Source organism: Fistularia commersonii, chromosome 9, assembly GCF_037954325.1.
Source record: "Fistularia commersonii isolate RoL2024-O1a breed Wild chromosome 9, RoL_Fcom_v1.0, whole genome shotgun sequence".
NCBI lineage: Eukaryota > Metazoa > Chordata > Actinopteri > Syngnathiformes > Fistulariidae > Fistularia > Fistularia commersonii.
In genome coordinates this window covers 7,662,049-7,689,478 of record NC_141292.1, presented here as the reverse complement: position 1 = coordinate 7,689,478, position 27,430 = coordinate 7,662,049, and the positions used below count along the sequence as shown (strand labels likewise).

The 27,430-nt window shown below is 37.7% G+C and overlaps 1 protein-coding gene across 7 annotated transcripts in view; it reads right to left on the bottom strand.

Moving 5' to 3' along the window:
* The window catches only part of LOC147231104 (disabled homolog 2-interacting protein-like), a 156,430-nt gene that overhangs the window by 110,408 nt on the left and 18,592 nt on the right, over window positions 1-27,430 (bottom strand). For 2 of the 7 annotated variants that reach the window (XM_086152232.1, XM_086152233.1), the window contains exon 1: window positions 92-466. The exons of 3 other annotated variants lie outside the window; for them this stretch is intronic. In XM_086152232.1, the coding sequence (XP_086008358.1) occupies window positions 92-215 (124 nt within the window). In that variant the 5' untranslated portion in view covers window positions 216-466. Of the gene's footprint in view, window positions 1-91; window positions 467-4,475; window positions 4,499-21,449; window positions 21,499-22,231; window positions 22,279-23,314; window positions 23,503-27,430 lie in introns of those variants that run through there. 2 more of the 7 variants (XM_086152238.1, XM_086152235.1) reach the window with 2 other exon arrangements.

Genomic DNA, 27,430 nt, shown 5'->3' with positions numbered 1-27,430 from the left:
CATACTCTTTAGTCAAATGAACCATCATTACTGAGCTGCACTTGTGATCTTTTCTTAACTAAAAGCATTTATTATTTTGAATATCTATTACCCCTCCTGGCAGCTGGCCTGGTGCGACTGCGAGACCGGCTGCGCTGACGCTGCAGTCGGGACTTGCCCAGGAATCTGTAATAGTAAGAAGGTCTCCCAGATCCCTTCCGAGTAATCCCAGCCATGGTTCCAATTCCAATTCTGGAGTCCAAAGCAACAAAGACTCAGGAGTAACAACAAGTCCACATGTATTCGGAGACGAGAAGATAATGCCAGGAATGTTGTCATGAACTTTATCTATTGCAAACTTCACTTCAGAGTCCTCCAGCAGACACTCATCTGCTTACACTCAAATCCTCCTGGATTGTACGAGTGTCAAATTCCCTTAATTTTCAGATCTTTCCAACTGCAGAAGGAGCAGATCAACCCATAAAACATCCGCTTCTACTGCCCTGCTCTACACTGGTGTCCTGTCCCACGAGCTCAGGCTTTTGCTCCACCTTTAAACACTCCCCTTCACAGTTTCCCAGAGCAAGATCCCAGAGGCATTATGTCCGGAATACTGTGTGAGCATGTATCCTGACTGACAGGAAAGCTGTTCCCGTTCCCAGTGCCAAAGAGCTGTGAAGGAATGTCACTGAAAAACATAAAGCCAAGCGCCTTGTTTCATAAAATTAATACATCAACCCCTTTTCACAAGATAATTTACATAACGCCCTGTAGCTTTCTTGCACTTAACAAGGACAGACGGAAAGAAAAAGAGTAATATGTCATTGAAACAAAGAAAATAATATTTGAAACAGCACAGAAAACATACATAGATACAGGCTTTAAATGGATCGGGGGAACTACTTGCGTCAATAAACCAAGGTAATGAGTAACAGATATCGAGATAAAACAGTAGCTGTTGACAGTAAACTCATTTTAAACATCATGTTACCACTTCCACCGCAAGTGACTCCTGATCCAGCTGCAGACTCAATCATGCACCAGGTTTTACAACTACACCGCTTTAATTTGCCTCCGTAGGCAAGACACAAAAGCAGAGAATGAAAGCCAATCAAAAGCAGATGTCAAACAGCCAAGTGAGCAATGGAGAAAGGGTCTGGCATCAGGATTTTGAGATTCAAAGTAATCCAAAATAAAACTACAGCACTTGGTAACGTTAACGAAATAATTAAATGCCAAATAAAGTGTTGGTTTCCTTTTTATCTTTTATTCTTTGTGATATCAGTGAAAAATCGTCTAAAACAAAAAATAAGGAAAGTTCAAGTGGCTTCAGTTAACAAAACTCAAAATATCTGCATGAAGCAATGTGAAGGAAATGTTGTAATGGTTAACAAAAGTTCAAGACTTTAAAAATTAATTGATCATATTTTAATTTGCAAGCTAAATGAAAATAATAACCAAAATACTTGATAATAAAGTTAAATAAAAATGTGACGACACTCAAACTAAATTAAATTCTTGAAATCACATATCTTATTTCCTGATAATAAAAAACAAACAAAAAAACTTCTTGCAAGGGTTATAAATGCAAATTTATTCTACCTCAGCAAATTTCCTCTATCAAAACAAAGTTGACAGAGTTGAATCTGTAGTTAATAATAATAATAATGATACTAATAATTAATATTATTATTATTGTTTTATTTTCTATGAATCCCTTGTGGGGAAATTCGTTCTCTGCAATTGACCCATCATGGATGAGCCATGAGCATCAGGCTGCCGTCCACCAGCGCCAGGGGAGCAGTTAGGGATTCAGTGTCTTGCCCCTAAAAAACAGTTCTGAGTTGACCCTCTAGCCATCTGTACCTGGCATTGTACTCATTGCTCAATAATACTCAAAGGCTGAGGTTCCATGTGACAGTATTACATCAATTGATCTGCCCAAATAACCGATAGTAACTATACTTACTGTTACTCTTGAGAATTGCGAGAGGGAATGCATGAGCAAGATGGTGCATCATCAGATGATAGGAAATTTTTGGAAAATGATAAACTCTATTAGTGACTTGCAGAAAAAATGTCAGTAAACGCAATTAATATTTGCATCTAATTAAACATAACAGAACTGTGACAATCAGCCATGGAAGAATTCTCGTCTGTAGGCCAGAGTTCAATCGATCAGTAGATTAGAATGATCATCCTTTGAACTGTAATTCCTAGTTTGATTCCCGCACACCTCCTATCAAAGAGGAAACCATAGAACCTGGAGAAACCCAAGCAGACACTGGTAAATCATGCAAACTCCACACAGAAAGTTCCCTGTATTAATCAAACCATGGTCCTTCACGCTCTGATGCAGAAGCGCTAACCAATGCACCATTGGAAGCAGGTTTATTATTAGCTATATTATTAATATTATTATTATTGTTGCTGTTGTTTAGTGTCACCCAAAAAAGGTGTGCATAGGATTAGCATGAGCATCATTAGGTAACTGATTGAGTGGCAGTAAGTTCTGTTTTATTATTGAATTTATCTGGATTAATTGTAGCACAGTAGTTCTCTCTTTTGTTAACCTCCATTTCTTTCAATGGCTGCTTGTTTAAGTTAAAAGCTCTGGTGAGCGCTATGGGTCCCATAATATTATATGCTATGTGGCATTTTGTCATTATCTCAGCCAATAAACTCAAGGCGACAGAATAAAGCAGTATGAGTGCATTTCTGTATGTCTGTAACATAGGCTTGACTGTTTCTTCTGTTCCATAGAGAGTACTTTTAAAAACCATTAGTAGGTGTATATCGCTCAGGAGCAATATGGACCCTATAAGATAGCAGAGGGATCCTAAAAGCCTCCAGGCAACACACTGAAAACACTGTAACACTGTTACCATGCTCTCTAACACTCCGGAACAGCCAGTGATATACAGACATGTTCTAAGACATGCCCCATAAAGCCATCCAAAGTCCAAAATTCATCAAAATTACGGCCAGACATTATCTCAGCCAGTTTACAAATCCTATTCACACACATACAAAAAGGACATGTGTATCATCCTGTAATTTTTTTAATTAAAAAGTAGACTGGTTGGCCTTGCCTACATAATAGCCACTGTGGGAATTACTACCTACAATGTATTCTTCACAGAATCAGGGGCACGCAGTTTGTCACGGAGCCAAAGGAAACCAGCAGCAGCATACAAAGAAGCCACTGAGATGTTTAAGGGGCCGATGGAAGGTCACGAAAAAAAAGGTCACCATAGGGTTTTGTGTGAATGTGAATACCAATGGGTCATTCTGGATGCTTGTGACTGGACCAATAATGTTCAAAAATGGAGAAATGTTGCAAATGGATTGGTTTAAGTGTGTAAAAAGACATAAGAAGGCAAAATAGATCAAATTTATTCATTTCAGAAATCCTATTTATCGTTATTTTTATAGATATATTTCAAAGTAAGGAGTAATTCAAATAAATATTTTTGATCGTCCACACACCGTGAAGTAAATATCTAAGCCTGTTGCAGCAAAATAAGCTGCTACATGGTTATTGTTTTCTTCTAAATAAATTGTCACTAATAATCACACTCAGATATCCCAAATTGTTATAAAAAAAAGTGTTTTAAGATAACACGTTCTTCGTGTGTGTGCCCAATGTCTGAATGAGGTGTGAGATTACAAGGCTAATTTGCAAGTCTCATTACCATCACTCATTAGTGATGGCGACATTCAGTTGGCATTCATCTTAAAATTTGAGCTCACTTTCTACTCAGTCAGCATTCTCAGACATCAACATGTTAATATTCTGAAAACAGCAAATCTTTCCGGCAGATAGAGACGAATGATTTATGTATGGCAAGTTTACTAGGAACCAGAGAATGCACTCTACCTAATAACAAAACAAGAACAGGGTATTTAAAAGATAAGAATGGACTCCCTGCTATTTGAGCAAGAACTAAACAACTTACATTTCAAGATAGCCAGATTTTTACTTAGCTGCAAAAAAACAATCAACTTTGAGTTGCTTTTTTCAGGGGATAGTATGCAGTGGATAGTAGATTATTATGCATTGTTTCACAGTAGCTTACCATATGATCTACAGTTGGTGCCAGGTATCCAACTCACTATACTTTTCACCACAGACTGGCAAGCTACCTTTTCAACATGTGCCTTTATTACCCTCCTGTTCCATTTCCACCTCGACTTTGCAGTAATGTTAGCATTGTGTATGCAAATAAACCAATTACATTAGCACTTGTAATTGAACAAAAATATTCTCAACAGTTAACTGTTTTAATGTTTACCAATCACATCAGTTTATTGCTGCATCAAATGTCAATGATTACATGTAAATCAGTATCATACCCTCAATTTAAATATTGAATGCTCAAGTATTCCTACAAGCAAGAGACTGAGAACATTGGAGATATAAAAAAGAACGATACATAATTTCTAAAATCACAACTAAGACCAACTGAGGCCAAATATAAATGTAAATGTCTTACCTGAGGTAGAGACCAGTTTGATCAGTGGAAAGGAGAGGCAGAGTCACAAAGCCGCAAAAAGAGAGAGAGAAAAAAAGAGTCACATTAGATAGGACTGCACAGACAAACTGATAGTCCATTGATTTGCCTTCCAATTTTTATCTATTTTTTGGGTGAGTAAATGAAATACTTGCTTTTGAGAGTTGGCAAAATATTCTTACAGTGAGTTGATGGAGGAGTACAATGTGTTCAGCTACAAGTATCCCCTGGGCAAATATTACACTTCAGTATATTAAAGCTTTAAGAGGATAGTTGGAATAATAAAATCTGTCAAACTATTTCCCAGACATAAGCATCTTCATATAATGTGCATTGTGAGCATTTCACTTACGACTTTCACAGCCACTTTGCTCTCACTTTGTTTTCATCTTATAAGAAATCATAAGAAAGGGAAATAGGTCACTGATCATGCAAATTTTAAAATGTACTCAAAAAAATGGGTGAGGGCTTGACCCATAGGGTGCAAGGAATTTATTCCACTGAATACAAAAACAACGAAAGACATATCAACCCTTAACATAGCTCCCATTATTGTTTCCCTGTTGATAATGGATCTCACACAGCGCTAGGCACATGCAGGTTATCATGCCTGAAATAAAGCCAAACACAGGTGCCTTGGAGGGACTTGCAGGGATTATGCAGCTTAAAACTTACTGAGCACAACCTGCATGTGATAATAAACCATAAGGGATTGATCGTCAGGGAAAAACCTGCATGTCTGGAAGAACCCAAACATATTAGTATGGATGACAAGAAGTGTATAAGCCAAACTGATAGCTATTGCTGCTGGGATCTCCTTGAACAGATAATGGTTTAACCTCTAAAAGGCAACTTGACTTTATTACCAACAATAAAACCTTTACTGAAATGTTGCAAACAGCTCAAACACTTAAAGATGGCAGACATTTTGAATAATCTCATTTATTTTCTCTGTCTAGGTAGAGGTGAATGCAATATATGTGTATTTATCCCATGTTTATGTATGTGCTATAAATGGAGTTCAAGGATACTTGCACATTTACAGAATGGAAATACACTGAGCTTCCAACGGCTCAAAATGGGCACAAATACTAATTGCACACAGAAAAATACATCCTTACATACATATATAGAAACATAGCCCATTAATGTTGAGTTTTTTTCTTTTAATATGGATTCAAAATGAGAACATGCATCGGGAATATTACTACGATACTTTAATTCACAATGGATATTATATATACTCCAAGGGAGTGTGATGGGATTGTGCGATGATAACTATGCCGTGTCTGACCTCTTCTGGAGAACATGGTGAAGCACAGCTTTAGTTCAGGGTGTTTCAGTTCCCAACTGGCATGACTTTGACAGGTGGGAATACATGTTGTAGGCGTGTCCGAGTTAAGTTAGGCTATTATATGACAAAGCTTGTTGAAACTCACAAAAAAAAAAAAAACTTCAATACATATATACTTCGGCTCATCCAAAGCTATGTAATTGTTAAGCTATTAATATAGCATTCACAACAACGGTAACACACAAGAAAATCAGGTTGGTTGGCTGTATGGAGCATATGAAACAAATTTCGAATTCTCACATCAGCTATCTTTTTTATTAGTACAGTTTAATTAACCACCTGCCTCATCCTTAAATATGTGGTCTAAAAAATACAACAAAGAGGTGGACTTAGTTGAAAGCAATGACCCCTGTGTAATAACAGTTAAAAGACAGGCCTTTCTTTTCCTCTGCAAGTGTTTGTATCACAAGGGAAATGGAGCTTTGGGTGGATTAACAGGATTCCACTGGAAGATCAAAACCCGTGGAAGAAGTTATATTTGGTGAAAGCACAGATATTCAGAAAGGGAAAAAACCTGCCTTCCCCCCTCAGAGATGTCAATGAAAATCTATCTCTGTTCTCAAACAGTATTTTCTCACTGTATTTGTATTTTGCTTAATTTCCATCACTGGTATGACATAGTTCTTTACTTGAAGGCAAAAATACAAAATCAGATAATGATTGCTGTACTAAGCCTGGATACAGCATGATAGTTTAACCCTAAAACCCACATTTAGTTGTATTAATGATCCCGAGTCCATAGTTTGATTAAACAAATGAGTTTGTTTACCTACTGTTACCTACTGACAAATTAGTAGGTAATAGTGTTAAGTACTGTGATAGTGACACCATAGCATAGCTGGTAGACAAGTGATCTAGTAATTTGAGGGTGTTACTGATCTAATGGCTTGTCAAGATCACCCATAGTGACCACTGCATTGCTGATTTTATCTCTGCCTCCTCAAGAGACCTTTTCAATGTGTCCTCTAACATCATGCTGAAGCCCTGTCTGCTCCTGATGAACAGCTTGGCTGCATTCACTTTGATTGCTGCTGGAAATATGACTAAATTCAAGGGTAAATGAGAGCATTGTAAACATAATAAGATTATGTGCCATAAATAGAACCCATTTACCATCACATTATTACATTTCCAAATGAAATTAGAGAAGCAGTTAGATTCATACAAGCCCATTGCTTGGATATTTATATAACGTACAGTATGCTGACAACAAAGATCTAAACTCTTTCATTCCTGGTCTTATCTCTAAAAATGTTCATGAAAACAGATTAACATGAACAACCTCTGGACAAGGAATGTAGAGTAAAAGGGGAGAAAACAAGTGTCACTTTCAATGATGAAATATCGTAAACCTTAAAACTAGTGCTCATATGAGTTTAATTTTTCCATCTTACTCACCCTGACAATAAAAGCATAAATGAGGACTCCGCTCCACCCTCCCTAGTATCTTAATGCATTAATTGCTCATATTAAGTCATGTTCACCCAACTGTTCTATTTCCAAAATAGCTCCTTAATCTTTTATTCTCAAGAATGAGAGGGAAATGCTCATTTGACTTCGTATGCAATACCTCACTATATGTCTGCAAGTGGGTCAAGAGATTTGTGGCTATGCTCTTACACAACCCAGAATTATTCCACATTTTTGCTTTGTAAGACCAGTTAAAGTGAGAGTGGGGATCATTTCACTCACAGAGAAAGCAGTAAAAGAGGAAAATGGAAATCATCATGGCCTCAAGAGCTACTGTATTTCAGTAATGACAAGGACTAAATTTGTTTTACGTCCAACCCCCGACCCCCTATCTTTCTCTGTGTGTCTCTCACCATCCGAACGCTGAAGCACAATGAACATAGTTTCTACACCAGGACGTCCTACTCTACATCTTGCATTTGGGGACCATATGAATGCCTTTGTGTTATGCAAGAGCAAGAGAGCAAGAGCCAGATGGCAGGATTTGATGACTTCAAAAATGTTTGGTAGTGTAACACAGAGATCATCATTTAAAGTAAAAAGAGTTGGTCTTAGGTTTCCCTTTGATAGGGGCTTTACAAACCTTCTCCAATGTGTTCAGAGTAATACGAGCTTGGGCTGATCTAACACTGAGGTTGTGGTCAGTGTCAGTGAATTAACCCTAAGTACTTGAAATCTTGAACAAGGTTGATACTGGAACCGTCCAAAGAGGTTCAACGACAAACAGACAGGGGTTCATGTGCATGTGCTCAGGTTTTGATTAACTTAGGAAGAGACCAATGCTTCAACATGCTTGTTCTAATAGAGCTAGGATATCTTGTGCAGAATTGTTACAATTTCCTACGAAAACAATAACAAAAAGTCAAGGTCGGACAGGACCATATGATTAGTGATTCCTTCTGTGAGATTTGAGGGTTTGATCACCTGAATCGGAGATAGCGGTTTAAAAGAGCATAGTTGGGAAAATGACTGGAATAACCGTAATAACCATGTGAACCCATTGAACGCATCTTTACTGTTTCAAGTGTCAATACTTAACATCTTGAGACCAAATGAAAAATAAAAAAAGGGATGATATGAAATATTTTCATATGTTCAAGGTGATAATTTAATAATTTTATTTTGCATCTTTAATAACTTGCCATCTGTCTGTTTTCAAAGTCTCCTGCTAAGAAACAAACAAACAAAACTAAACAAAACTTGAAGTCGTGCTGTATCAGTGGTAGAGTGGTGCCATCCACAGTGCCTTTTCTTCCTCCTCTTATTCCTGCTTTGCACTCCTTCGTGGCCCCTTGACTGAAGGCCAAACTGTAGACTGGCCTGTCCCGAGTAGAACTCATTATATACAACAAGAGACAGAATCAGAGCAGTGGAGTCTGTGATACTGTTGGACAGAAACAGACAGATCGGTAATATTGCGAAAGGGGCAGGGGATGAGGGGGCAGTATGCCCCTCAGAAAAAGAAGAGTGACTCGGAGACTACGCAAGTATCTGAATAAAGCAACCTCTTGATACAAACAGAGATACTCCTGGAAATGCTGTTTTGTAATGAAGTAAAATATGCCACTCAACTGATAGATTATACACATCCAGAAACCTCAGGCTCAACTTCAAACTGCTGTTTTAAAAGCATACACACTGAAACTGCATTGTGCTTTTCAAAAACTAAATATGTGGTAATGAACTACATATGAGAAAAGATGAACATTTTAAAACTTAGATTTTTGCTTATTTTTGAGGAGAAAATAAACATTATTTCAAGTACTGCAATGATAGGCACTTGAGAAAGTCACTCAGTCAGTCAAAGTTTTAGTTCTGCATGTTTTGCCTGTATTACACTAACTTTGAAGCATGCACTCTGATTGAAAAGACATCTCAAGTATAATAGGATAGAATTTTATTTTCTAGCCAACAGACATGGTGAGCACAGCGTGGCTCAGTAGTTAGAGATGTCCATGTCCCGTCTTCTCCATGATGTTCACTTGTCACAGGAAACTCAAAACTTCCATGTTGCACTGATATTTGTACATGGGTGCGGCTGAAACCGTGATGCTTGTTGTGAAGATACACACATTTCTAGAAATGCTTTAGGATTGCCTTCTCGTGAGCACCAAGAACAGAGTGAACAATGAAATAGCACACATTCGGTGAATTATTATGCTGAAATTGTGAGGCTGCCAAGAATGAATTAGTGAACAACAAACACTTACAGTGACCAATGACTTCTGCTAAAAGTCTTTGTAAGGACTTGTGGGCCACAGTGCAGGAAACTCCTGCCTATGATCGGTGTTGACTATTTACATTTCAACAGGTCAGGACACAGAGATTTGCTTGGCACAGTCATCCAGGTCCTTGTCAACAGTTGACAGTTCTTGTCACGGCAACTGGACATCTTTCCTAGAAGACGTTTCACCTCTCATTCGAGACACTTTATATTCTTTTGTTTTACAAATTGCAATTTGTTTTACAATTACCACATTAGCCTGACGATTACCCCTTCAAATTCCAGTTCAGGTGAGTCCTCTGAATTATTTCCTTTCCTCCACAAAGGAAGCCTCTCAAATGAGAGATGAAATATTTCCAAGGAAAGAAGCTAAGTCCAAGTGCCACAATGTCATTTGACATTTTCTACCCAGGTATATATTGTGGAATAGTTGGGTTGTCAACCCATTTTACAATCTATATAATTTTTTAAGTTTTTTAACAAACCCCCGAACTGACCAATTGTTCGCTGATCACTCTCTCTAAACTTGACAAATAGGTTGAAACACCTCAGTTATATATAAACAGAGCAGTGCAGGGAATTTCAACACTTTCACAGGCAGTGTGTGTGTTGCCTTCAGATGTGATCAGCTGCAAGTCAGCTGAGGAATACAAAGCAGGAAACCCAGCTTTCTCTGGCTGAATTCTCAATAGGGATAATATTTAGCTACATCATATGTATATTGTATATTTTCATGACAACATTCCAAAACAGAGGGTTTTTTGATTCATATAGTACTCATTATATTAGAACTTCTACCCCATGAAGTTCTGCACCTGTTGTGCTTGTTTCTTCTCTGTAAAATATACTTTTCCACACACAGATGGGATCCAAATGTACCACATCAATAGGAAAATCAGACCCTTGAGGAAAAACAATAGACCCCAGGGTTTGATTCCCAGGAGAACCGTGTTCTCTTTAAATGATACTACAAAAAAAAAAAAACATATAGAATATACTGCAAATAGAGAATGTATTGCAGTGATTACAATTCCTTAAAAAAATCATTACAGGTCTGGCTCTAACAAGAAAATTGTTTAACGTAAGATTATATCTTTCTTGAAGGAAGTACTTGAATGACCCAGAAGCCATTAATTAAAGTACTTGAACATGCCATAAAAATGGTGATGTTCTCTCTAAATCTGTAGCTAAGATGTAGAAAAACATTAGGAAGTATTTTTGCTTGAAAATTAACTCCATGTAACTGCCATGTTTCAGGCACTGCTTTCAGCAATCGTATTTACTTTCTGTTTACATATTGACAAATGAACCGACAATACAAGGTGTATACACAGGCAGATAATGTAATGAACACTACAAAAGGACAATGTTTGGGTGATGGGTAAAATAGCTTGCGTTCTGTTTAAATTTAAACAAATACTAACATGGAGAAATGTGTCTCAATCAATCCTCCACGGATCAAGCAAAAATCATGTGGGCTTCCAACTAGGGCCGTAAAATAAACATACAACTGAGGACCACAGACTGCTGGATATTCTCTAGTTTTGCAGACACAGAAACAAACTGGCATTCTCATCCACAAGAAAGTCTGATAGATCAAAATTACATTGATCATTATAAAGAGAAAGAACCCATGCACATGTGCATGCATTTACACAGTATCAACTCTACAGTTTTCCACCATCCGTCTCATTTCAGTAATCCTGTTCTGATTTAATCTGTGTGGCAACTCCCCTTTAAGTCCCAGGTCAAATATGAAGGCAAGCATCATATAAATGCACAATATAAACTTTATGATATTAATCCCAATTAACACTCTGGCGCGTTGAGATTCAGGTTGGTCCTGTCGAGAAAAAAAAAAGACTGACAATGATATAAATGATTCACAACTGTTTTTTTTCTTTTTTGTGTTCTTAAGAATTGTAAACTTGACTACATTTTCCACAGGCAAAGCCCAAACACAATGTGTGGTCTACGGTGTTGTTTTTGGTAGCGAATTTGGCAACAATTCACTGGCAAGAGTATTACAAGCTTGAAATATTATTTCCATTATGAATCCAACTTTTTCCATGACATCTACAGTAGTCTTCGCTCTAAAAGGCTAAACTTTTAGGTAAAGTAAAGTTAGAGACATAAGAGAGGAGGAAGCTCGTCAGGAGGCTAGTTTTGTACATTAGAAAACAAATCAGTCCCGTACTCTTTGTTTCATTCCTTCTCCCTATCTTCCCCCTGTCCTTGAAAGGAGGAATAACCTTTTTTTCTCCTTCACTGCTCACTTTTTATCTTCTCAAATTTACAAACTGCACAGATTTCAGACAAATGCAATAAAGACGAAATTTCATAGCTTTTCTTATAAATTATTACAGTTGGAGTTAAATACCTCTGTAGCTAACTGAAGCCGTCTCTTATTTTCTCATTCGCAATTATTCTTTATGTTGGGATTCATGGAATTCAGAAGCGATCCATGTAAGGTTCATAACTGTCAGCCACAGTGGCTCCATTGTCTATATAAACAATAGATATAATTTGTTTAATGGCCATGTAAAATGGGCGACAAGGTGACGCAGTGGTTAGTCCTTCGGTCTCACGACACAAAGGACCCTGATTTGATTCCGACAAGGGGACCTTTCTTTGTGGGGGGGTTGCGTGGGTTTCCTACGGGTTCTCTGGTTTCCTCCAACATTCCAAAAACATTCAGCAGGTTAATTGGAAAAAAATTTTTTTGGAAAAAATCCCAGAATGAGTGAGTGAATGTTGTCTCACGTGAATGTTGTATGTAGCCCTGCAATTGACTGGCGACCTGTCAGGGTGCACCACACCTCTCGCCTGATGACAGCTGGGATAGGCTCCAGCATCCCCCACAACCCCGAGTGCAGGATAAGCGGCAGAAGATGGATGGACGGCCATGTGAAATTTAAGTGGCCTGCAGAGTGAGACTAAGCAGCTGGGATTGAGGTTTTGGCAAGGGGTACAAGCAATAGTATACTGAGCAATTAGACGTAAAGTAGAACTTAGCTTTCTGTAAGCCTTTGACTTGTCATTCCTTCAAATGTGCTGACTTTTAGTATCTCATCCACATGCATAACTCTCTAATTGCATTGGATACAGAGTCAATTCTCATAAAATATTACTATTGACGAACGAATTAAAACACAGGGTTTATCTTTAGGGTACACAAAGACTGACATATATGTAGGCAAACAATAAAAAGATTGCAGATCTCTGCTTTCAATTAAATTTCATTGATTTGCATTGCTTTTGAGTTTTACTTTGATTGATTTTAAGCGTGAGTTTAAGGTGTATTTTTGTGTGTTCCCACCTCCCCTTACTACTCTACCCCAGGAGTCCCAACCCCCACTTTGGCACCCTGCTCTGGGGAACTGTCCTTGTTGACAAAATGTGACAAATGTCATGCTGGTTCCTTTTTATTTCTTTCTTTCTTGCTTTTTTCCCCCCTGCCCCTCAAACAGCTGAGTCCGCCACTGATCTGCAGAGCAGCTGTCAGTGAGGCCAGAGGAAGAAAACAAGGAGATTTGGAATTCTATTTTTTAATGCCTTCATTCATTGCATTCACAGACTGCATCAGGAAGCACACAGGAAGAATCTAGGACAGGGCAGTTTGTTCATCACATGCATAAACAAAAGACTGAACATCAATTCAATGCCGCTCTCAAGATCAGATTACTCTCATCTCTTTTGCATACTTGGATCAAACTTAAGTATAAACTAGTCTGTTATAAGTGATAGGTAAAAATTGCATAAGCGCATTAGTGGCACAGAACGTGTGAGTGTGAATCTGTACAGGATGGTATTTGACAGGAAGTGAGGTATGTAGGAGGGAAAGGGGAACCTTAGGGAGTGGAGTTCATGTTCCCTTCTTTCCTGTTTTCTGTTTTGTCTCAACACGTTTAGCTACCGACCTCAGCAAATCATATGCCTCACTCCGACGGTGGCTGTGAGTGAGTGTGAGTATGCTTACTGAGTGAACAAATCAAAAAACAGAAGTGAGAATGAGACCTTTGCATCATAGAACATACTACTACATACTACTTGTCATACTACTGTAACATAAATTATAATACATATTTTGGGAATGTAAGTTAATGGATGGTATTTGGCATGTCTCTTGTGGTAGGCAGTGTGTGTCATTTACTGATTTGAATAAAGAACATTGATCCTCATGTTGGTTACCATAGAAACAGCAAAATCTTTTTTTTTTCCTCTACTGCCAACTAAAAATAAAGGGTATGCAGATTAAAATTAATTAAAACAAGTCCCAAATGTCAGTGAACATGCAACCCCTGTGCATTTTACATGTGGAAATGGGGGTGTGTGACAAAAGGGAAAAGTTTCCCTTCTCCAAAAGTATCCTTCACATCTGTATGTTAAATGCACCCTAGAGTGAAGCACTTTTTCATCTTCTCTTAGTCTGCTATTGCCCCTGCAAAATCACTTCAGGCACCAAAGTCTTTCAGCTAAAGCCTCAATCCCCCACTAGTTTTTCGATGAATGTTTGTCTGATGGTGTTACGGAGAGTGAAAGATCAGTGACAAGAGACAAGTGTTGGGGAATTCAACTAAGACAAACCGCTTTTCACTGTTATTGCCATTTGAGGGAACAGTATTATTTAGGTATTTTGACTACGATTTCTGAATCAAAGCTCACATATATGTTGTGTATAAACAGTCTATAGCTATGCTCCTTGACCACTCTGTCAACTATGGCCTCAGAAGTCATATTATACAGGAGTGTAGAGGAAGGACTGTTTATATAAACACTCTTTTCTAGGCTCCTTTGTCATTTTGTTTTGGCAGTCATGGGCCTAGTTAAGTGGTAGATTGTTTCTTTGCAGCATGCATTGGTTGCCAGCCTGAAAATGTCATGTGCATCAAAGTGTATTTTCATTGGAGGGTGGATGACTATAGACTTCTTCTATACTTTAATATAACAGTGGGGTGGGGGGTAGGAGATGGTGGGGGTTGAGGTTCAAAAAAAGAATCAAGAACTGAGTGATGCAATTCTGAAAGCTGTAATTATGAGTCAAAGGCATCAAAGCAAAGGGATATATCAAAATAAAATAAAATAAAATAAAGATGAATTAGAAGAATTTAACTTATTTACATTCATCGTGTCCGGAGAAACATTAATCAAAAGAAATCATTGAAGCCAATTTACCGGGAGCTGTAGGAGAAACTTTTGAACTGCCATTAAAAAAAACTCTTTTTTTTTTAAATTAGCATAAACTTGAGATAAAATATCCATAAATGTTCCTCACCTGCTGTATTCATTTTTTCCCTGTAATGTTGTCTAGCTTTTTCCAATGTCTAGACTTGTTCACCAGGGTGTTTTTTGTAGCATGGTGTGATCAAAGGCCCAAACTGACTTGCATGCTAAAAACAACAATAAAACGGTGCTGCATGTAGGCAACCTGGCCACAGATGCCTTTTTATTTAATTCCTTCACTCATTGACACATGCCTCTTAAGATCTTCAATATTCAATAATACTGCAAATAAACTCTACTGTGGTGTTTGCAACAATTTGTCAAACAAAAACTGGTTATAGTTAAAGCCACAAGTTTTGTCTGTGTTGACGGTCAACCCACACTCTGTTGACGGTTAACATCCTGCATTTAATCTTAATCTCACCAATATAGAATATAAGGCTGATTAAATTCAGACTCGAGTGTTCAAACTTAATTCACACCTCAGAAAACGTTCTGTATTGGATTAAAGCCCTACTCTTGAGGGTACAAAAAGGTGCCGATATAAAAACAACAACACTATTGATACTACTACTGGTACTAATAATGATAATCATATCAATAATAATAAATCAGATGTTACAGCAATGCCCGTAGTGTAAACAAGCACACAATAATAAGATTGCACAACCAACATTTTCAACCTGCTTGAAATGAAACTTGTTTTAGGTTAACTCATTAAACTTTAAAACTAATAAACATGTGGCGTCATGCATGTATGTATATAAATACACACACACACACACGCACGCAAACATATTATTTCTCGAAGTTTAATTCACGCAGTGCTGTGAGTAACCTCATTCACACACATCATCATAACATGCAAATGCACAAACATGCTGCTCCTTGTTGCAATGTGAGCTGACTTGTTTATAGTTTCAGTGATACATTAGCAAAATGGTGACAGGGGAAACACAGAACAGCCACGATGAACCCTCATTTCTATTTGTACGCAAGTGTTCTACTCCATCAGTGCTGCGAGAGCAGGTCAGGCCCTTCCAGTTTCCAGTCCTAATCTCTCAACCAAGTTAAGACACACTTCAGTGGAGTCTCCGAAGCCTGGCTCTCTTCTGTTTTTTAGTTAGGTAACCAATAAGTTTGATTTTGATGGCAGGTTGGCCAATTTATCCAGATTAGATCCAATAGTTTAGGTGAAATGTGGAAAGAAAGGATATAATAGAATAAAAATGAAATAAACAAATTAACACATATATGAATACATCTCTAAACACATTTGAATGATGACAAGTAATACATATAATTTATTCAATTTCATCAAATATATTTAAAATAGTGACTTGAACGGCATTGATGACATCTGTGAGATGTGGCACACAAACAAATGAGAAATGGAGAGAAATAGAACTATGTTAACTGAATAGAAGATCGTTATCAGCTGCCGAAACAGAAAACTTGAGGCAAAATATCCAAATCAGCATATCTTTGACGAATTCTACAACAAAGAAAATTATTAAATATTCCTTAGAAACAAATGCCACTTGTATGATGTGAGGAAATGTAAGGTTCTCTGCCATACGCTAAATGCAAACTAAGAAATTACAAGGTAAATGTGGAATAAGCTCAAACACTTAAGGAATTAATGTTGCCTTGTGGTACTTTCGCATACCTTTGTGCCACAACAACCTGACACTGTAGCTGAAGACCCACTGATTATTGCATACACAATAATAATAATAATGCAAATGCAATCATTATTTCAGTTCCATCCACTGAGTATTTGCTCAGAGGGCATCTTCCTGTGATTTCACAAACCAAGGTGCTCCCATGCAGTACTGCGCTATACAACAGTGGTCCCTAACCAGTTTTATGCATGAAAATGTTTCCACGGACCAGTTAAAGGTACAGGGTCTCAAATAAAAATAAAAAAAAAGTTGTTCACAGTATTTAATATGAATACAACAGTTACACTTTATATTAGGCAATTACAATATTAATTGCTTCAGTAAGGCGAAAGCAGAAGCAGTTGTTTTTCAAAATAGGATCTGGAACTTGTAATGAAAAAACTAAAATTTGTACAATGAAAGATTTTCTTTGCAGACCAGTACGAAATGATCTGTGGACCAGTACCGGTCTGGGGACTGAGGGTTGGGGACCACTGCTATACAACATACCAAAACAGAACATCTTCAGGCATCCAAACATAAGATATGGAAATAAAGGAATTTTCTTTCTCAGAAAATCAACACCAATTTCATGGAACATCAACTCTTTGAATACCTTTTTCAATAACCGATAGCACTAAAGTAATACACTGCAAATGGCCACCGAACACAAAGGTCACATCATGTGGAACTGGTTAAAAGGCACTTTCACCAATGCATTTACACAACATCGTCATAATTCCAGCGAAGTCAAGTTCAATTGTTACTTTGAAAAACTAATTTATTGAGTTTAAAGAAGATCATGTGCACTAGATTAATTATAGCTCTAGATCTCACCCAATACTAACTGCATTAAGGTCAGTAGTGCTCTTCACATTGCATTCATTGTTTAAACTAATTAATACACATCTAAAAACACACAGTTAGATGTGGTATATGTTTTGAATTAAATAATTTCTCTACAGTATAAATATGCACCTGTCACAAAATTAAATTTTAATGCCCAGGTTGGGATATTTGCCATTTCCTTTTTTATAAATGCATGGTTGTTTCCACTGTTAATTCAAGTCTTTTGTAATTACGCGAACTGAGCACATGAGAAACTCCAAATACTTTTATTTAGGCAAAAAAGTCGACACCAAAATATAAATAAACGAAAAGGTAGCGGACAATTGTAAGTGTACTGATTTGGAGAAATGTTAGCATTGCTCAATGATGGCAGTTCCTGTAGAGGGTAGGTACGAGTCAAAATCTTGAGAGTATTCATCATCACATACAGAAACACAATTGGTGAATTTGCTCATCTCCAAAGCCACTTTAGTGCTGCCATAAAGTTTTTTTTTTGTGATTTCAGAAAAAAAAAACATCTTTAAGTCCCGTTTAATTAAAGATCCATCCCACTGAGTTTTCTGTACCCCTCATTGTCTAGCTACAGTGTTTGATATAGTGGAAGATATTATTTGTATATGTGCAAGTTTAAACATAGGTTACATCATGTCCATACATATATCTTTTGTGTTCTGTAACCATAAACCTAGCCTAGATGTGCTGTGCACTGGCAATGTCTGCAATGCAGCAGTACTTTCAAATGGAAAATCCCACAAATAAAATGGTTGTGTTCAAACTCTGCAAAGCTGTAGTTTCAAGGGATGACTGTCCAATTATAGGACGAAAGCAGACATAGCTTCCATTGGTTTTGTTGTTTGTACATATTCATGTTGTACAAAAGGAGTAACCTGAGCAAATCAGTAAACCAGTCTGTGGGTCCAACAGTGGTTTATAACAGTTTTGAAAAGCGCAGTCATGTCTTGATATGAGAACAGGTCATAGCAGGAAACAAAGGATGAACATGTGGTCATTCCTGCATGGGAGTCACAAAGCACATATGTTTCTTCAGGGTTGATGCAGAGGCTTCCTGACTTGACAGGAAATTTAACAACAGGATCTGGTTGCAAATAAATCCCATGCAACAGTCCACGTGGGGCATAATCATTTAAGCCATAGTCGTTGGACTAGAATATTATACCAGGTTATTTCACATCTTAAACTCCTACATTAAACAATCCAAAACAGAAGTGGGAGAGTGAAAGAAAGATTCCCACTTTCTTGTTGGACTTGATTGTCGAATGTACAAATCTAAAAGGTTTATCTACATCTGCATGAAATGAGCTGTCACACAGTAAATGCTGACACGGCAATGTGCCTTGTCAAATACTAAGCCAAGATGAATACAACCAGCCACACACTGAGCCCATACATCCGTTTAGATGGAAGCTACAGTGAAGCATGTGCATGTCAAAAAGCTCAGTAAGGGAAATCATCATTGGTTGGATCATGTTTGCTAGAAGATGTCATCTGGTTTCACTTTTCATTTTAAGCTGCTACAAAAGGGCTGCTGAAAAATGTAATACAAAATAAATAAACAAATTAATTCAACGAGAGCAAGATCTGGATGAGTGTGAAGTCTGATGCTACCCGCATGAGTTGATTGTTGAAGAAAAAGAATGTTTATTCTTTTCCAAAGAAGAAATATAATCGCAGCATTGAAAAGCGGAGTATTTAATTTTGCAAGTTGTCTTAGCCATATAATTTTTTTTTTTTTTGCGAAGAATCCATCATTGATTAACATTAGAGAAGCTTAGGATGTGCTGTCTTGTCCTGCTGCTCTCAACTGTTTTTTTGTGACATGTCCTTTCAATGTGTGGTGGTTAAACTACTCTTAAGTTGGAAAGACAGCAGAAGGGAGACGGGTTTCTTCAGCAGCACTAAACTTGAATGTCCACACCTTCTCAACAACAACTCTTACTTCCTTGCTACTAACCACATGTCCATGAACCGACCAAGCAGAAACAGGGGAAATCGCACTTAGGGAGCTAAGTGTGAAAATGTAGATTCAATAAAATATTTCAACTGTTTTCTAACTCCTCTGTCAATATGTCAATATGACAAGCATGAAAAAAATAATAAGTTGTGAGGGAATAATTCAATCCACCACAACATAGGCAGGCCATGAGTCGATTTATCACATGGTTCTTCAAAGGGTACACAGTAATATTTAGGACCTCTACTCAGGTCTCCCCAGGTTCTTGTCAACCAGTGATAAAGTGACTGTGCACCATGAAAAACAGTTGCTGTAGAGACCCATGCCTTTAGTCATTGCATAAATAAAACTGGAATGATAAATGAGCTGCAGTGTCTTCACCCGCACCAGAGAAAGAATGCATCGTATGTCAACCAATATGTTTCAGACCATTATTATTATTATTGTGTCAAGAATGTAGAAATCTAGAATTGGGAACGGATAATTTGATATCGGATTACGAAACTATGTTGTAATTTCATTACAAATAATGTTGTAAAGAGTCTTGCCTCCTCCATCATGGTTGTAAGTTATTTTTTTGAGACCACATATAGTGAGGTCTGTGAAGTGTTCTGTAGTATCAGTATCAATATCGATAGGAATGATGAGGCAATTGTTGTTAAAAAGTAAACATGTCAAAAAGCTTTGCGCGTGGGTGGGTCAATGGCTAGACTGCAGGCACAAAAAGGCCCATGGAGATCACATATAAATAAAGAGAAATTGGGTAAAATATATATATTTTTTTAATCGATTATTGGCTTTTTTGATGTGACTTGTCTTTTGTACCCCTCCACCCTCTTTGAAGCATATTCCTGTGTAGAAAAGGCTGTATGAAGGGTGACTAAAACCTACAGTAAGAAATCTGTCCATCAACCAAAATAAGGGTGTAATTTTACTGGTAATTTGAAACAGGCCAAATGGCCAAATGACAGTACAAATCACATGACTGACTATTTATTTCTATTACTGAATAATTTATATTATTGATATAAGACGCCATGAAGGGTATATTTTTCACGCTGAAAAGTCTGCATTAAAACAAAAGTGACATCTGCACACTCACGTCTGTACATGCACGTCGAAAATAGAAATTGTGGCATTAAATAAACATTTTGGAAATCATGGGCGAGCCAAAGAAGTAAAGAATGTAACCTGAAAAAACATGTACATAATTCCATGGTATGCCAATAAACCCTATCCCAAATCCCCAAATCCAAATACACTGAGACAAATGCCATACACTGCTGTCATATGGCACAATCCCCCCTGCTGTCTGTGATGTATTGTTTTACCTAATTATACAGCTGTTCTTTAAAGAGCACAAGAATATGGGTGTAACAAACTTGGAAATCCAGCGTAGGAAATAGGGATAGGTCCAGTTGTGCAGAAACATGTTTATATTACAACACAGGTGGCTTTCACATCTTTATTTTAGCAAACAATGAAATATTCCTCTCTTAGAGGACTTCCCTACATAATTTACAATGTCCAGTCTGACATAAATACGTACGTATATAACCTGTCTATGAATTATCCTGTACATACTCCGAGCCAAAATTTCACTGTGCCTTCACAATGACAATTAAAAATCTTGAATCTTGAATAAATTTGAGTGTAACCTTTGATTTCACAATCATTATTTAACACCCACACTTCGAGAAACGGTTGGGAATACATTTGTTTGTAGTGATCCTTTTTTGGATCAAAGTGAATCAAAAACAAAAAGGTTGCCCATCATGGAACAGCCCAGCCAACATTCAACTCAGCATCATTCAGGCTTTAAGAAAGGTAGTGAGTAATCTAAAATATTTCTACTAATATAAAAGCTGTGCTTTAACTATGCTTTAATCGAATAGTCAAATATTCCAATGGAGCTGGGATATATATATATATATATAATGTGCACTATTGCATCACAATGTGCAATGCTCATGGTGTGGCTGCTAACCCAGCTCTGTAGAGCTTTAAAGAATAACTGAAAAAAAAAAAAAAACAGATTATAGTCTTCCTCCCCTGAAAAACGTTTTTGCTCATTGTTTTGCAGAATCAGAAATGCTGTATAATCAAGGAGCACTCAAATAAATGGTACCACCTGTTGAGCCTACAGCCCTAGAGTCAAATAGACATAAAAATGATTGCATGTGCAAGTGAGCAAATTACCTTCAAATACCTCAACAGTTCCTCCTCTGTGCTGTTGTTGTGCAAGTCATCTGTGTATAGAAAAGTAGATATATCTCCATATAGAAGTGATTTAAGAATAATATGGAAATCATGATATTGTTATTATTATTTGCGTGTTATGCATAACTGTATATTTGATATAACAATGTAAGCTTAGCAATGTAATGTTGTTTTTCTTTCAAACCATTTAACAAAAGCATTTCACTGAATAGACACCAGAGATTTACAAGGAAGCATAGATAGTCGACATATATGGGTAATACTGGGATCCTCTTATCTCTTTAGCCAGTGTGGCCGCAGTTTACCCCAGCTGTCAATTACTAAGCAATCACTATCTGTAGGAAACCATTTCCACTTTCACTGTCTAAGCTGGGCCATCTAAGATAAATGTGCTACAAAGAGTGAGTGGACAAAGATCATTTTACCATAAATGCCCTTTCATAATGAACAATGACAGTGGTGCTTAAGAGGAGAATATGGTAATTTTACAATGGCAGTAATTTGTTTGTTTGATTACTTTTGAGTATTTTCATTCAAACCCATCACTGGTTTTATTATTTAAGCTTAACTTCACCAATAAGGTTTTTTAACAACTCCAAGATTTCCAAATGGGGAAAGATATCCTCACACAACTTGAAATTTGAACAGACAGATTGCTTACTACTGAGTAAAAAACATTAATCACGGTCTAAAACAAATCCACATCTGTAATCTGCAATTACAACAGAGTGAGCTTCAGTGTAGACATCATTTCCCTCTTACGATCCACAGTGATCCCTCTCTGACTGGCTCGTCTTCTCCTCCAGTGACTCTACCACCTTGGGAATGCCATTCCAACAATCAGTCCATAATTCCTGCTTCCTAGTAATCCTTCTTCTCCGGCTGTTCTGAGCCTGCTTCCTTCCCCACAGCTGCTGGTCAGCCTGGCTTGCACTAATAATAGGACAACAATGCCCGCCCTACGCCCAGACGTACAACTACACTACCACTGCATGAAAAATCAACATGGCAAGTCTGTGAAACATGAATTAAACATGTGACACTTCCTATAGGGAGTTCTTAATGGTTCATAAATGCACATTCTTTTAGATTTTTTTGGTAGTTCATTCCTGTTAACATAATGGATTTTCCAAAATTATCATTATAAATAACATGCAGAGAATAGCATTGAAAAACATTTACAAAACAGGCTCAGGAAGATAGATAGATAGATAGATAGATAGATAGATAGATAGATTGGCAATACACTGCTTTTTTATTTAAAATCAGTTTCCTTAAATATTGCCAATCACCAGTTCAGTGTGAGAAACAGACGGCAGCATGTAAACACATGTTGGTGGAGGAATGATGATGAGGTTGCACACTGTGGTGAAGGAGGCCCAGAGGGCTGCGTAATCATATTAAAATGAATAAGTGTAGACAACATACTACTTTAACTTTAAATACCACCTGCAAACTGAACATACAAACACCTTCGGAGGTTATAGACCAAAGGAGCACACAAAGAAAAATGTCTGGAGACTGAGTGCTGCATCTTGTGCTGTCCCACTTAAAAGTAGAGCTCAGAATCACATGTTACAGAACTTTGTGTCTGTGACCTTTCTCCTACAGCACTCTTTTTCCCCCCAAAGACGATTGGCTTCTTCCTGTATCTTCTTTGTTCTTTCTTTGACAGTGCAATAATGTTGGTTCCCTGGCACGTGAATAGATCCCCCCCTCCCCCCGCCATTCCTCCTGGAGAGCATTCCCCCAAAGAAATTCCCAAAATGTAAGTATTTCTGACCCAGACAGGGATCTTTTCCCGACAGTGCCTGATGAAAGGACACATTAAAAGGAAGTGCTCACCTCAGACAAGGTCCCACTGCAGCAGGGGAGAGAGTATCATCCTCAATCCACACAGAAACCCAAAAGCAACAAGTAGTAACTCCACAGAGTCCTCCTCCCCTCTCTTGCACGCCTGCTTCCTTGCTCTTTCTCCCTCTGCTTAGCCCTCATTCAGACTGCAGTAGCAGCAGCAAACTGAGCTTGTCTGTGTGAGCTGTGACTGTGGTGTGTGAGCAGTGTGAGTGCATGTGGCTCTGAGGACTCCTGCAGGGGGATTGACTCTGACGATGGGCTGACACCCCCCACCCCATTCTGAAAAAAAGCCCCATCCACACACACGGGGGCAATAAGAGTGGTCTCTTTTGTCCTAACTTACTTTTACACAGTCTCTTGTTAAAAATCCACAAAAATTCCAGTAACTCCCAGATTTCCAACCACTTTCATTTAAGAAAGGGACTGTTAGTATGTGTTGTAGTGTGTATGTGTGTGTGTGTGTGTGTGTGTACACGCTCATATATAGAGAATGCCGTCGTGCCTCAGCGCCTGGGGCTGGGGGGAGGAGGAGGAAGAGGAGGAGGAGGAGGAGGAGAAGGCGGAGTTTAGATCTCAGAGAGCTGAATTCCTACATCCTATCCACCCAATCACAAGCCATGCTGTGGCTGACCAAAAACCGCGGGGCCAAGCTGGGCCTCACCACCGCACTCCAGCTTTAAAGCATTAAATTTGCCATTTAGTTGGACTACATTCTGCTGCAGTTTTGTGGACAGGCAAAGCTGTTTTTAGCTCTTCTTTGTTGACAAAGGCATTGTGCACTGCCTGTATTTCAAAACAATTCAAATGAAAAGCCCCTTTTTTTCTGTGAAAGTTATCAAATTTATAGTTATAATGACTTGTGATGATCAAACACATCAAACATACATTTCAAGACAGAATGCGAGTGGATTTTTCCCTTAACTGCAAAAAAACAAACTAAAAAACAACTATAAACTTGGAATCCTTTGGTATTCCTCAGTATAAGCTGCAAACTTAATCACTCACTCCGCCTAAGAGCATTTGGAATCCATATTAAAGTCGGGAGTTAGAGCTACTACATACACTTTTTGTTTGCTTGTCCCTTTCTCCCTCTTACTAAAGAACGGTACTCTCATGTTTCTCCCCCTGTGCTTGACCAGACATTTGTCAAGTGAGGAATTTGTCCATAAGAGTGACAGCAAATCCCCCATCACTTTTCCTCCTCTTTCGCACACCTTGTTTACTTTTGTTTACTTCTTTTTGGCTCTTCTTTCCATATTTGCTCTGACAATCCTTCAACATGAAAATATCCTGGGATTTTTGTGCATTGTCAACACTTCTAAGGCTTTCCTAAAATATATTTTTTATAACTTCTATGTATGATTTGTCAAAACATGGGATTTAGTGTGTCTGTCCCAATTACATATCTAAAACGTCAGATTAATAAAGTAGATGTTCATTTTTCATTTAAAGGTATGTGAAAGGCTTCTAAATGGAACTTGATTCGGCACATTAAGAAACCTTTCACAGACATTTAGAAACATGTCATTGTAAGCAATAAAGTGGTAACTTTATTAATGTTTGAAGCCTCTTTTCCCAAATATAAAGGTCGCAAAGACCTGAAACCCCTCAGCCTGGGAGGCAGTTGAAGCTTACACATATATATGCAACAGTAGACTTTGGTATATGACTGTTTTCATATATTTCAGAATCTTCTGGATCAGCTGGGGCTCACATTAGTTGTTACTACTAAAATGATCACGAATCTGGTAAAAAAAAAAAAAAGAAAAAGAAAAAAAAGACTACCATGATGTGCGTCCCCAGTATAATGAGAACCATTTTTATTTTATTTCTTCACAAATACACAATGATTCAAACACATTTGATAATATAGATATTCATAGGTGGGCAAATAGGCTACACTGGCAATTTTCTCAACTAAATTTGTTGAGTAAATTTACAAAATAAAAATAAAATAAAAATAAAATTGAATTAATCAAGAATGGGAAAGAAAATAGGAGCATTATTTTCAGGTGAAAAAATAATCCATAATACAATCATATATATATATACATAGTACATAATGATTTTGAAATGAATCTTGATTACAGGTAATTTTTTAAATCTTCCTATTCAGTAAAAAGTAAATGACTTTAATCCCTTTGAAATATTATAAGGTTAACTTCATATAATCCAATTAAATATTTATGTAGTTAATACAACACAGGATAAAAGGGCAAAACAGGTTACCAGTAGAATGAACAGATGATTGGCAGCCGCCTTTTTCCTTCATGCCATGAATGGTGAGCCATGGTTCCAAAACCAAAATGGAAACAGCCCTGTTTCCACACATATCTTTAAAAAATGACATAATCCAAATTTTGGTGCATAAGCAGCTGTATTACTTTCTCAAATTTGTTACTACAGAGTTATCCAGCACAACTCTCCAAGTTAAACAGCACGCTTGGTGGTGACAGTCATTTGGCACATTATTTCTTAGAGAATCCAAAATGTTAACAGCAGTTGTATGTGTGTGATGCAGCTATAAGTTATCCAAACAACCACAGCTATCCACAGGTATATCTACAGAATGTTACATCATCTGAGAATATATTATGAAAGTGAACAGTTAAAAACTCAAATTTTGCTGGCAGAGAAATGCATTTTCTTCCAAGCCCTTCCATGCCCAAATACTGGCAGGAGAGATGTGTACCCTATTGTGTTAAATGTAATCACATTAAACTCCGGTAATAGTCAGACTGCATGGCTGCATGTCAGAATACACTAAAGTCGGAGCAGCAGAAGTGGAATGCCCTTCCAACCAAAATATTACAAGAAAAACACTGAAAAAGAGGAAGTAACTGTGAAAAAAAACACAAAAAAACTGGGGAGATAGACACCCATTGGCAGAAATGACATAATGAGTGAAAGCGTTGGTATGTGGGCTATAGAGTTACAAAGAAAGACAAAGTATAGACAAGTCTGACACGCCTCTTCTTTTATCTGACTCTTTGTCTCATTTCCTGTCTTAATAATCCTCCACCGCCCAGCATTCACTGTTTATTTTATGTGTTGTGTCTGTTTATGTCCACAAGCCATGGGATGTTAAGAAAAAAAGTTCATTTGTATTAAAGCCTGTTTGCTTGGTGGATGTAAAATATTAAATAATTTACCACAACGGGTCCTTTTTGGCCAGCACAGAAGCACAGTGGTTAGCGCTTTGGCCTCACAGCACGAAGGACCCTTGTTCGATTCCAATAAGAGAAGACAAGCGTTTGCATGTCCTCCCTGTGTCTGCGTGGGTTTTCTCCCACAATCTGTTTTTATTTGTGGCCCTGCGACTGACTGCCGACAAGTCCAGGGTGTACCCGCCTCTCGCCCAATGACAGCTGGGATAGGCTCCAGCATCCCCTGTGACCCTGAGTGCACGATAAATGGCAGACGATCAATGGATGGATGGCTCCTTCTCATAAAACCTTTAAGCAAACAGGTTGCCAAAACTGGACAATTTTCATGGATTTACTGTCTTTAACTTGTTTTTTAAATTAAATAAAAAAAAAAAAATTGGAAAAATATGAGCATTTTCTCCTCCATCTGCTCCACCGAAACCTAATCTTCATTATGTTGCTTTTGCTTGGCAGCAAATTGGCCAAAATTTCTCGGACCGGCGCTTGTATTCAATGCGCAATATTAGTTAATTATCACAAACTTTGATTTAGCACAGTTGTGATAATCAGTATATGATGGTCCAAAATATGAATCAAAGCAACCAGGCTATACAAATCATAAAGCATACTAATAGGGTGAGGGTTAGTTCAAATGCAATAGTGACTTTCAACCTGAAAACATCTAATGTCTGTAGAACATTGATATAGGCTGCTGAAATATTCTGATCGATACATCAATTCAGTGCGTAAGTGCCGTTCACAGCCATGTTAATGACACAGCAGTATAATTGGTTAAAAAATGGATGCCTCTCCAGACACATTCGAGATGTAATTGGTGAAGCACATCTATGACAGTGACAAAACAAGAGATAAAGAAAAGAGCACAAAGGGAGCAAAATATCAGTGGCAAGCAGAAAGTAAAGCATGGAAAATGCCAGTGTCACAAAAAGAACTGGAC